Source organism: Taudactylus pleione, unplaced genomic scaffold (genome assembly GCF_031769625.1).
Source record: "Taudactylus pleione unplaced genomic scaffold, aTauple2 ptg000431l, whole genome shotgun sequence".
In the NCBI taxonomy this organism is placed as follows: Eukaryota; Metazoa; Chordata; class Amphibia; order Anura; family Myobatrachidae; genus Taudactylus; species Taudactylus pleione.
In genome coordinates this window covers 640410-652599 of record NW_028284833.1, presented here as the reverse complement: position 1 = coordinate 652599, position 12190 = coordinate 640410, and the positions used below count along the sequence as shown (strand labels likewise).

General features: G+C 41.6%; 1 protein-coding gene across 3 annotated transcripts in view; it reads left to right on the top strand.

Annotated features, from left to right (window-relative positions):
• LOC148505993 (histidine--tRNA ligase, cytoplasmic-like) overlaps window positions 1-12190 on the top strand; it is an 80891-nt gene that overhangs the window by 30948 nt on the left and 37753 nt on the right. For all 3 annotated transcript variants that reach the window (XR_015869825.1, XM_088447373.1, XM_088447372.1), the window contains exons 5-7: window positions 828-923; window positions 2447-2566; window positions 4754-4861. Coding sequence is in view for 2 of the 3 variants with exons in the window: in XM_088447373.1 (XP_088303499.1) it covers window positions 828-923; window positions 2447-2566; window positions 4754-4861 (324 nt within the window). In the remaining variant the exon portion in view is untranslated. The remainder of the gene's footprint in view (window positions 1-827; window positions 924-2446; window positions 2567-4753; window positions 4862-12190) is intronic.

The window sequence follows — 12190 nt, the reverse complement described above, 5'->3', positions numbered from 1 at the left end:
TCGATGGCTGGTAACTATTCAGTCTGGTGCCATCAATGGTTTTACCGTTTTTGCAGGTGGCTCTGATTATTGAGAGCCGGGGCAGGGCTGAGCTGTGAATGACAGCTCACTCTGTAAGAGAGGTGGGGCATACAGATACCATCGGGCATAGAGATACCATCGATGGTGGGAACCATCTGGTTCTCAGCTATCGATTGTAAAAGTATTCAACATCGGCCATAAACCATAGATGATTTAGAATAATCGATGGTCGATGTCCATCCCTACTCGGGGAAGACTGTAGGAGAGTTCTGTCAGCATAGAGATCAAGTTTCATGTAATAATACTTGTATTTTATTACAGCCATTTATTTTAAATATCAGTTTTTATTCATCGTTCTGCTTGGTGAAGTTTTCCATGTACGTAAGTTAGTACCCTATATTATCTAGCTAGTAGGGTTTTCTGTATCTTCAGCATCAATAGCCAGACCTAGTGACAGCATTATCATTTACTGCATGACTGTATGAATTGGGTATGTGTCACCTATTGTTCAACTTCTCAAGTAATGCACACTGTATTTATCGGAAGTAATGTATCTCTCCTATGTTGTAGTGTCATGTGAAAGGCATTGTAGTTATTTTTCATTTGTTTTTGTTGTTTAATTCCATACAATGTTCAACTTGGGAGATGATTTTTTTTTTTCTTTTTTTTACATACGGTTATCATAGGTAATATATTTGTTATCTTGTAGTTAATTCTCCATTGCTTTACTTTACATTTCGTGTTACATAACTTTGAAGGTCGGCTAATGCTGTTGCAGATAATTAGTCTGCTTTGTATTGTTGTAGGAAACGCTCACAGGAAAATATGGAGAAGATTCAAAACTTATCTATGACCTGGAAGACCAAGGGGGTGAGCGAATGTCCCTGCGCTATGATCTGACCGTATCCTTTGTAAAGCCTAATAAAACGCCAATTTTCGTGTTATCGGGGTTTTCCACTTTTTTTTTTTTTAAAGCCCACACTCTTCTCTTTGATGGGGGTCCCTCCCCTGAGACAGCCCGGACTTCTGCTGCAAAGCTTTGTGTGGAACGGAGTAGGAAAGAGGGGACTCATCGGTTTGGAATGGTTGCTTGTCGTCTTCTCATGTCATTACTGGTAAGGGGGAAACTTGGCTGTAGAAGCGAGTAACGTACAATGGAAAACACTTTTGAAGTTACCAAGTTCTGAAATGAAGACAACCGAATCCCAGCATATCATTAGGGCAACTGAAAATGTTCTGTTCCTTATTTAGTTGTAAAGAATTTTACCCTTATGTATATCACTCATACCTGACAAACCGTTGCCTATTTAAATTTTTTTAGTTATTTAAAAAAAATTAAAAAATCAGCGATCACTTACACAGCGCAGGGACAGGCTTCTGACGGAGCCCCTGTAACCCGGTATGTCAATATCATTTTAACCCAGCGATTTTTTTTTTTTTTTTTTTGATACTATAATCAGGGTTTGATCATAAAATTAAGTTGGGTAAATTATAACATCATTAAGCCCAGCCTCTACCAGGATAAACATTGTAAAAAAAAAAATGGAATATAAGTTATTTACTGACTAGTAAAGGCGCCTGATATTTGCCGAGACACCTCAGGCCGCCCTTCTTCCAACCCACCATAGTATATACATACCCTTCATTACGCAGAGCGCTGAGGTCCTCTGGCTAAGTTCTGCAATGGGTACCGTTGGGGGAGATGCGCTTGCATGTAGGAGACTGGACAGACCAGATTATAATGTGTGATCACCAGAGAACACCCCTCCACTGCATAAATTATTACGAAGTACAGAGGTGGAGGAAGATCTCTCCCATCCTGGCTTCAATTAACTGAAGGGTACCCTATTTGAAAGAGTAGAGTCCCATCTTTCTAATGATGTAGCACCTTATTGCCAGTGATCATCAGACAATATCAACCTGCACTGCGGTAATACTAGAGCGGGTAAATGGGGAGGGCATCTAACGTGTAGGATTTCACCCATCCTGACACCTAGAGACTTGGATGAGCCCTGGTTTGAAGGTGGGGAGTCCCCTCTTTCAAACATTGTACTCTGTAGTTATTTTGTAGCACACTGTATGAAAAAAGTATCAAGTTGGGCTAAAACATTGTTCCTGCAGATATTATGTATTTCATTTGAGAAGAAAAAATGCGTAATTTTCAAGTGCAGACATATGAAAGCCTTTTTCCTGTTTTGGAAAGGTGATTATTGCCAAGACAAAATTCTCAGCATTGAAGGGGTTAAATGAGTTACTAAACTCTCTCCGCTAGCTCATATTTTATATAATTACTGATAAAGCAATTTAAAATAATTTTCGGTTTAGTCAGGTTTTCCTCACTGTATCACTGAGATATCTCCTACATTGAGGAGTGTTTTTAATAGCACCAAATTGAGCTACAGTTCCTTAACTCCTTTAACAAAAGGTTCCCTTTGCACGCTTTTTGGCAATGAATAAAATCACCCATATTAAGCGCTACCAGATTGCTAAAGTGTACCGGCGTGACAATCCAGGCAGGGGGCGCTACAGAGAGTTCTATCAGTGTGTAAGTATTAAGCCTGTAAGTTATCTCACATGGATGAATGCAACCAACAGAGGCGGAGGGGGATGTAATAAACCTTGGAGAGAGATAAAGTGGAGGGAGATAACGTATCAACCAATCAGCTCCCAACTGACATTTTACAGGCTGTGTTTGAAAAATGACAGGAGCTGATTGGTTGGTACTTTGGGGTCTATTTACTAAGCAGTGTTAGGAGACAGAGGGAAAAGTGATAAGGTGCCAGCCAATCAGCTCCTAACTGCCATCTCACAGGCTGTGTTTGTTGGGAGCTGATTGGCTGGTACCTTATCACTTTTCACTCTGTCTCCTAACACTGCTTAGTAAATAGACTCCTTTATCTCGCCACTTTCTCTCTCTCCAAGCTTTGATACATCTCCCCCCATAGTGTTCTAAAAGTTCTATTGCACCGAACTGCACCATTCTAATGTAATGTAAATAAAGGAGACCTGTATTCTCTAGAAATAAAGGTACATTTCATTAATTGAAAGGAAGTATATTGTCAAATGAATAAAAATGTGTCTATTTCCATTAGTAAAAAAAAATGTCAGTGCCAAGTTATAATGGCATAACCACATTACCAAGGCACTTCAGGGTTATCTATTCTATTTTCCCATGGAAACTGTCACCTTTTAACCTTAACGAATGCATGTTTCTCTACAGTCTCTCACCGCCTACCCCCTAACACCCACAGTTACCTGTTACCAAGCACTTATCTATTATCTTGTATGGCAGCTTTTAAAGGAAGCGTATCCTGGAAAATAAGACACTATGGGAGAGATTTATCCATCCTTCTATAGAGGACAAGTGGTGGCATTGACCTTAGGAACCAGCCAGCTTCTAGCTATCATTCATCTAGTACATGCTATAAAATGTTAGCTAGAATCCGATTGCTTGCTATGGGCACCTTCACTTGTCCTCTCTAGAAGGTTTGATAAGTCTACCCCTTAGTGCGCGGCGTACAGATTGGTCACAGCTAGTGTTCATTCTAGCACCTTGCACCTGTTAAAACCTGTGCAGTTCCTCTTGGGTGTCGCTCTCTGCTCTGGTGCTTCTAGCACACTCTGGGCTGTATCTCAGCAGTTTGTTGCATCAACTGAGTGTGCTAGAAGCACCAGAGCAGAGAACGATACCACAGGCAGGAAAGAGGAACTGAACGGATTGTGACAGGTGCTATGATGATGAACACTACTGTATATGGCTACTGTCATGCCTCGCTCAATACACACCTACATCCTGGTAGTTTGAAACTTATCCCCCCCCCCTCGCCATCAGTTAGTAGTAGGGTTACTACTTTCAAAATACGCTAGTTAGTGCGAGGGGAGTGATGAGCCATTTTATAGAGAGAACTGGAAATCTAGACTTTAGAAATTAATTGTATATTGTCAATATCAAACTGTTGTTCGTCCCGGAAAAGAACGAGACCAAACCGTTTTTATATTATAAACGTATTTATTGCAAATACAGGTGTTTAAAAAAATATTGCTGCATTGCTATCAATGCTCCATGTTTATGTTACTGGCTGCTAGGATGAGACCGTGTTGCACATTGGGCCTGATAAGAGATGCACGCCATCGCACAGCTGCTGCCACTTTATACGCCGCGGTTGTGCAACAATATGCTAATGCCCTAGTAGGCGTCTTGTGTAAAAAGTCGCCTCCTGCCGGCGTTGCAGATCCGAGGACTGCATCCAAAGACGCAGCATCGGATCGCTCCTCGTGAACATTGATCGTCTGACCCACAGGTTACTCACGATGATCTGTGTTTTGATGCTGTTGGGACCAGTGAAGCTATGTCGGAAGATGCAGATACTGGCCTTGACATGCCTTGGTAACGGGGCCGACATACACCCTCGTTTTCGAAAATCTTGTCGGTCGCAGCCGGTCCCTGTCTCCAAACAGCGGCTTAGCGGCACTGTGAGCGATCTTGCAGTGCGGCATCTGCGCACACGCACATCTCGCACCATCGGAGATAAACTCAAACCATCGGGAATGCGCACATCTCTGAATTAGGCCCCTTGTGCCTAGATAATATAACTTACAACAAACCAGCAATATAAAAATGTTTGCAATACTGTTTACCTATTTTAAAATGTATGAGTTTAAGAATATAACCCCATCTATCTTGAGTAACTTGGCCTGTCTCTATTGATCCCACCATGCATATTCATGCCAGGATTTTGACATTGCTGGACACTATGACCCCATGATCCCTGATGCCGAGTGTCTGAGGATTATGTATGAGATACTCAGCGAGCTGGAACTGGGAGACTTTCTCATTAAGGTAAGTGCTGATCTGAAACAAATAAAAATCACACTTAATGGAATGAAACTAAATACATATGTTTTTCTGTGTCGTACATTGTAATAGGTTTTCGCACCTTTTGCTGTTTCTGGGGGATATATAATTGGTAATAAATGGAATTTCTTAGGCGTGTTCTGACACAGCATCTTGTATCACTGTTCTGTAAGAGTCACTGTATTTTATTCTACTCTCACAGTGCCCTTACCTTACCTGTGACACACTGGTCATTCATAGTCATGGGCAAGTCCTTATTTAAACAGACCAACCCATATGCATAATTCTACAATGCAGATTACTGAACCCTGAATATCCCTACTGTACTGTTTTTTTAATTTGCCTACAGCATCCCTACTGAAAATTGTAGATATGTGTGTATATGTATGTATGTATGTACACTACCGTTCAAAAGTTTGGGGTCACTTAGAAATTTCCTTATTTTTGATAGAAAAGCACTATTTTTTTCAATGAAGATAACATTAAATTAATCAGAAATACACTCTATACATTGTTAATGTGGTAAATGACTATACTAGCTGCAAACGTCTGGTTTTTAAAGGAATATCTACATAGGTGTATAGAGGCCCATTTCCAGCAACCATCACTCCAGTGTTCTAATGGTACATTGTGTATGCTAAGCGCGTTAGAAGACTAATGGATGACTAGAAAACCCTTGTACAATTATGTTAGCACAACTGAAAACGGGTTTGCTCGTTAGAGAAGCTATAAAACTGGCCTTCCTTGGAGCTAGTTGAGTATCTGGATCTGGAGCATCACATTTGTGGGTTCGATTATACTCTCCAAATGACTAGTAAAAGAGAACTTTCATGTGAAACTCGACAGTCTATTCTTGTTCTGAAGGCTGTTCCATGCGAGAAATTGCAAAGAAACTGAACATTTCCTACAATGGTTGTAGAACAGCACAAACAGGCTCTAACCAGAGTAGAAAGAGAAGTGGGAGGCCCCAGTGCACAACTGTGCAAGAAGACAAGTACATTAGAGTCTCTAGTTTGAGAAATAGACGCCTCACAAGTCCTCAACTGGCAGCTTCATTAAATGGTACCCGCAAAACTCCAGTATCAACGTCTGCAGTCAAGAGGCGACTCCGGGATGCTGGCCTTCTAGGCAAAGTGGCAAAGAAAAAGCCATATCTGAGAATGGCCAATAAAAGGAAAAGATTAATATGGGCAAAAGAACACAGACATTAGACAGAGGAAGATTGGAAAAAAGTGTTTGTGAGACGGAGAACAAGTGAAAAGATGCTGGAAGAGTGCCTGACGCCATCTGTCAAGCATGCCGGTGGTAATGTGATGGTCTGGGGCTGCTTTGGTGCTGGTAAAGTGGGAGATTTGTACAAGGTAAAAGGGATTTTGAATAAGGAAGGCTATCACTTAATTTTGCAATGCAATGCCATACCCTGTGGACAGTGCTTGATCGGAGCCAGTTCCACCTCCAACAGGACAATGACCCCATTGAGCTTTTGTGGGAGCAGCTTGACCGTATGGTACGCAAGAAGTGCCCATCAAGCCAACCCAACTTGTGGGAGGTGCTTCAGGAAGTGTGGGGTGAAATTTCCTCAGATTACCTTAACAAATTATCAGCTAGAATGCCAAAGGTCTGCAATGCTGTAATTGCTGTAAAAGGATCATTCTTTGACGAAAGGAAAGTTTGAAGGACAAAATTAATATTTCAAGTAAAAATCATTATTTCTAACCTTGCCAATGTCTTGGCTATATGTTAATTCATTTTGCAACTAATTTGATCAATAAAACTCAGTTTTCATGCAAAACACAAAATTGTCTGGTTGACCCCAAACTTTTGAACTGTAGTGTGTGTGTGTGTGTGTATGTATGTATGTATGTACGTACGTGTGTGTATATATATATATATATATCAGGTTGAGTCTCCCATATCCAAAATGCTTGGGACCAGGGGTATTTTGGATATCTGAATATTCAGTATTTTGGAATATTTGCATATCCTAATGAAATACCTTGGGAATGGGACTCAAATCTAAACACAACGCATTTATGTTTTATATACACAAAGCCGGAAGGTCATTTTATACACTATTTCTAATAAGTTTGTGCCTTGAAGTTTGTGTACATTGAACCATCAAAAAGCAAAGATTTCACTATCTCAGTCATGCTAAAAATATTCTGTATTTCGGAATACTTGGATATGGGAGACTCAACATAACATATACAGTCAGGTGCATAAATATTGGGACATTGACAGAATTTTCATATTTTGGCCTCTATTCACCACCACAATGGCTTTGAAATGAAACAAACAAGATGTGCTTTAACTGCAGACTTTCAGATTTAATTTGAGGGTAATTACATCCAAATCAGGTGAACGGTGTAGGAATTACAACAGTTTCTATATGTGCCTCCCACTTTTTAAGGGGCCAAAAGTAATGGGACTATCAACTCAAAAGCTATATCATGGACAGGTGTGGGCTATTCCCTCATTATTTCATTATCAATTAAGCAGGTAAAAGGTCTGGAGTTGATTCTAGGTGTGACATTTGCATTTGAAATCAGTTGCTGTTGACTCTCAATATGAGATCCAAAGACCTATCACTATCAGTGAAGCAAGCCATCATTAGGCTGAAAAATCAAAACAAACCAATCAGAGAGATAGCAAAAACATTAGGTGTGGCCAAACCTGTGCGAAAGAATGCACAGGAGAGCTCAGCAACACCAAAAGACCCGGAAGACCACAGAAAACAACTGTGGTGGATGACAGAAGAATTATTTCCATGGTGAAGAAAAACCCCTTCACAACAGTTGGCCAAATCAAGAACACTCTCCAGGAGGTAGGTGTATGTGTGTCAAAGTCAACAATCAAGAGAAGACTTCACAAAAGTGAATATAGAGGGTTCACCACAAGATGTAAACCATTGGTGAGCCTCAAAAACAGGAAGACCAGATTAGAGTTTGCCAAACAACATTTATTTATTTATTTATTAACAGTTTCTTATATAGCGCAGCATATTCCTTTGCGCTTTACAATTGGAAACATTGATAGAACAAAACAGGGTAATAACAGACAGACATAGAGGTAAGAGGGCCCTGCTTGCAAGCTTACAATCTATAGGGTAATAGGCATTGATACACAAGGATAGGTGCTATATATTGCAATTTGGTCCGGCCAGAATGCAGAGTTTCTTGGTGGGCTGCATGATCCAGTCACACAGGAATGTCGGCAAAATGTCAGGAGTATGTGAAAGAAAGACAATATGTGAGGTTAAGTGTGGACTGTGAGAGGGGAAGTGATAAGACATGGAAGCTATGAAGGTTATGTGGTCGGTTCTGGAATCTGATAAGCTTGCCTGAAGAGGTGAGTTTTCAGGGAACGCTTGAAGGATTGAAGAGTAGAGGTAAGTCTTATTGTGTGTGGTAAGGCATTCCATAGAGTGGGTGCAGCCCGAAGAAAGTCCTGTAACCGTAAATGGGAGCAAGTAATGCGCGGGGATGAGAGGCGCAGATCTTGTGCTGAGCAGAGAGGTCGGGTTGGGAGATATTTTGAGATGAATGAAGAGATGTATGTTGGTGTAATTCGGTTAATGGCTTTATGTGTAAGTAACAGTATTTTGTATTGAATACGGTAGAAAACCGGCAACCAATGGAAGGACTGACAGAGCGGGGCAGCAGACGATGAACGTTTGGCAAGGAAGATAAGCCTTGCAGCTGCATTCATAATGGATTGTAATGGCGATAGCCTGTTTTTGGGAAGACCAGTAAGGAGACTATTGCAATAGTCAATGCGGGAAATAATGAGTGCATGGATTAGAGTTTTTGCAGTGTCTTGTGTGAGATATGGTCGAATTTTGTATATGTTTTTTAGATGTATGTAACATGATTTTGAGACAGATTGAATTTGGGGAACAAAGGACAGTTCAGAATCAAGGATGACACCAAGGCAGCGAGCTTGTGGGGTGGGGTGGATTGTTGAGTTATCAACAGTGATAAAGAGATCAGATTGGTAACTGTTATTGGCCGGTGGAAATATAATTAATTCTGTTTTAGAAATATTAAGTTTCAGGTAGCGAGATGACATCCAAGATGAAGTGGCAGAAATACATTCAGTGACACGGACCAATACAGATGGTGATAAATCTGGAGAGGATAGGTAGATTTGAGTATCATCCGCATACAGATGGTACTGAAATCCAAAAGAGCAGATTAGTTTGCCAAGAGAGGTGGTATAGATTGAGAATAGCAAAGGACCTAAGACAGAGCCTTGCGGTACTCCAACTGATAGAGGTAGCGAAGAGGAGGCAGAATCAGAAAAACGAACAGAAAAAGAGCGATCAGATAGGTAGGAAGAGAACCAAGAAAGGGCTGTGTCCTTAAGACCTAGGGATTGTAATGTTTGTACGAGAAGAGAGTGGTCAACAGTGTCAAAAGCAGCAGAGAGATCTAGAAGAATTAGAAGTGAGTAATGGCCTTTAGCCTTGGCAGTGACCAAATCATTTACTACCTTAGTCAGTGCTGTCTCTGTGGAGTGCTGGGAACGGAAGCCAGACTGAAGTGGGTCCAATAAGTTGTGGGTGTTAAGAAAGTGTGTGAGGCGGGTGTAGACAAGTCTCTCCAGTAGCTTGGAGGGGCATAGGAGCTGGGAGATAGGACGCTAATTAGAGAGAGTGTTAGGGTCAGAATTTAGTTTTTTCAGAATGGGAGTAATCACTGCATGCTTGAACAGTGATGGAAAGATGCCAGTAGAAAGAGAGAGATTACAGATTTTAGTTAGGGTTGGGATGAGCACAGGAGACAGAGCTTTACTAATTTGTGAGGGTATAGGATCTAGAGGAGAGGTAATAGAGTAGGAGGATGAGAAGAGTGTAGATACTTCATCTTCATTTGTGGGGTCAAATGAAGAGAATGCGCCAGAGGGTTCAGGTAGGGAATTGAGGAGGTCACTAGCTGAGGAAGAGAATAACATTTCATTTCGGATATTATCAATCTTGTCCTTGAAATAGGAAGCAAGATCTTGTGCACAGATAGTAGCAGGTGGCTTGGGTGAGGGAGGGGTAAGAAGCAGTTTAAATGTATTAAAAAGTCGCTTGGGGTTAGAGGCTTGAGCAGAGATAAGAGATTGGAAATATATTTGCTTGGCAGTGTCCAGAGCAGTACGATAAGAGTTGTAGATAGACTTATATGTGAGGAAGTCACTTGGAGTGCGAGACTTTCGCCACTGACGTTCTAGTTTACGTGAGAGTTTTTGTAGATGCCTTGTTAAGTTAGAATGCCACGGTTGACGTCTGAGTCTACGCGGAGTGTGATGGGTAGCTGGAGCTACTTCATCGAGGGCTTTTACTAGAATCTGGTTTAGGTGTGATGCTGCAGTCTCAGGAGAAGTGAGTGCAGAAATTGGTGAGAGTCGTTGTTGTAGAGAGGTGGATAGTTGTTAATTACATTAATATTTCTGCGGGTTTTAGGACATCTAAAGGAGCCATGACAGTTCTCGAACAACATCCTATGGACAGATGAGACAAAGATCAACTTGTACCAGAGTGATGGGAAGAGAAGAGTATGGAGAAGGAAAGGAACTGCTCATGATCCAAAACATACCACCTCATCAGTGAAGCATGGTGGTGGGCATGTACGGCTGGCAATGGAACTGGTTCCCTTGTATTTATTGATGATGTGACTGCTGACAAAAGCAGCAGAATGAATTCTGAAGTGTTTCAGGCAATATTATATGCTCATATTCAGTCAAATGCTTAAGAACTCATTGGACGGCACTTCACAGTGCAGATGGACAATGACCCGAAGCATACTGCAAAAGCAAGCAAAGCGTTTTTTAAGGCTGAAAAATGGAATGTTATGCAATGGTCAAGTCAATCCCCTGACCTGAATCCGATTGAGCATGCATTTCACTTGATGAAGACAAAACTGAAGGGAAAATGCCCCAAGAACAAGCAGGAACTGAAGACGTTTGCAGTAGAGGCCTGGCAGAGCATCACCAGGGATGAAACCCAGCATCTGGTGATGTCTATGTGTTCCAGACTTCAGGCTGTAAATACCTGCAAAGGATTTGCAACAAAGTATTAAAAAGTGAAAGTTAGATTTAGGATTGTTTAGTTTGTCCCATTACTTTTGGCCCCTTAAAAAGTGGGAGGCACATATAGAAACCGTTGTAATTCCTACACCGTTCACCTGATTTGGATGTAATTACCCTCAAATTAAATCTGAAAGTCTGCAGTTAAAGCACATCTTGTTTGTTTCATTTCAAAGCCATTGTGGTGGTGAATAGAGGCCAAAATATGAAAATTCTGTCAATGTCCCAATATTTATGCACCTGACTGTGTATGTATGTATGTATGTATGTATGTGTGTGTGTATATATATATATTAATATATATATATATATATATATATATATATATATAATCAGCCAGCCATAACATTAAACCCACTTGTCTAATATTGTGTAGGTTCCCACATGATGAGAGAACAGGTTTGACCTGTTGTGGCCTGGACTCCACAAGATCTGAGTGTGTCCTGTGGTGTGCGGCACCCACACGTTAGCAGCAGATTCTTTAAGTCCTGTGTATTGTGAGGTGAGGCCTCTGTGACTCTGACACATTCCCAGATCGGATTGAGAGGCTGATTCAGCAAGGATCGCTGATGCGATTGCAGCAGCAAGCGAGTATGCAAATTGCGAAACTTCCTGTCTGTATCTAGAGCTCAGGCTTCATATGCCGTCGCAGGGGCTTAGTTATGCACGCCCTTGTAACGGCGTTGAAACGCACTGGCACACCTGACCATCCCCCCGTCACTACCCCCAAATGGTACTTCCTGTCAGTCACTCTGCGATGGGTCTGCGCAGTCACTGCATCACAGTTCCAATCGCAGTGACTGTTTAGCACACGCGCACTGTGATGCATGTGTAGAACGCAACATTCGACCTTGTTTTTGCACTTGTTATCCTTGCTGAATCAGGCCCTGAGATCTGCGGAATTTGGAGACCTAGACCTTGAACTCTTTGTCATGTTCCTCAAACCATTCCTGAGCAAGTGTAGTGCACATTATCCTGATGAAAGAGGCTGCTGCCATCTGTGAATACTATTGCCATGAAGGGATGTACTTGGTCTGCAACAATGTTTATGTGGGTGGTATGTGTAACATCCACATTAATGCCAGTACATTGCTCAGAGCATCACACTGCTTCCGGCTTGTTTTCTTCCCATTGAGCAGGGGTCTTTAACCTGTGGCCCGTGGAGATGCTCCCCCGTGGCCCGTCGATGGTTAGTGCGGTCTGCACTACACAGAAACAAACACACCGCCGCCGGTGCCAGGT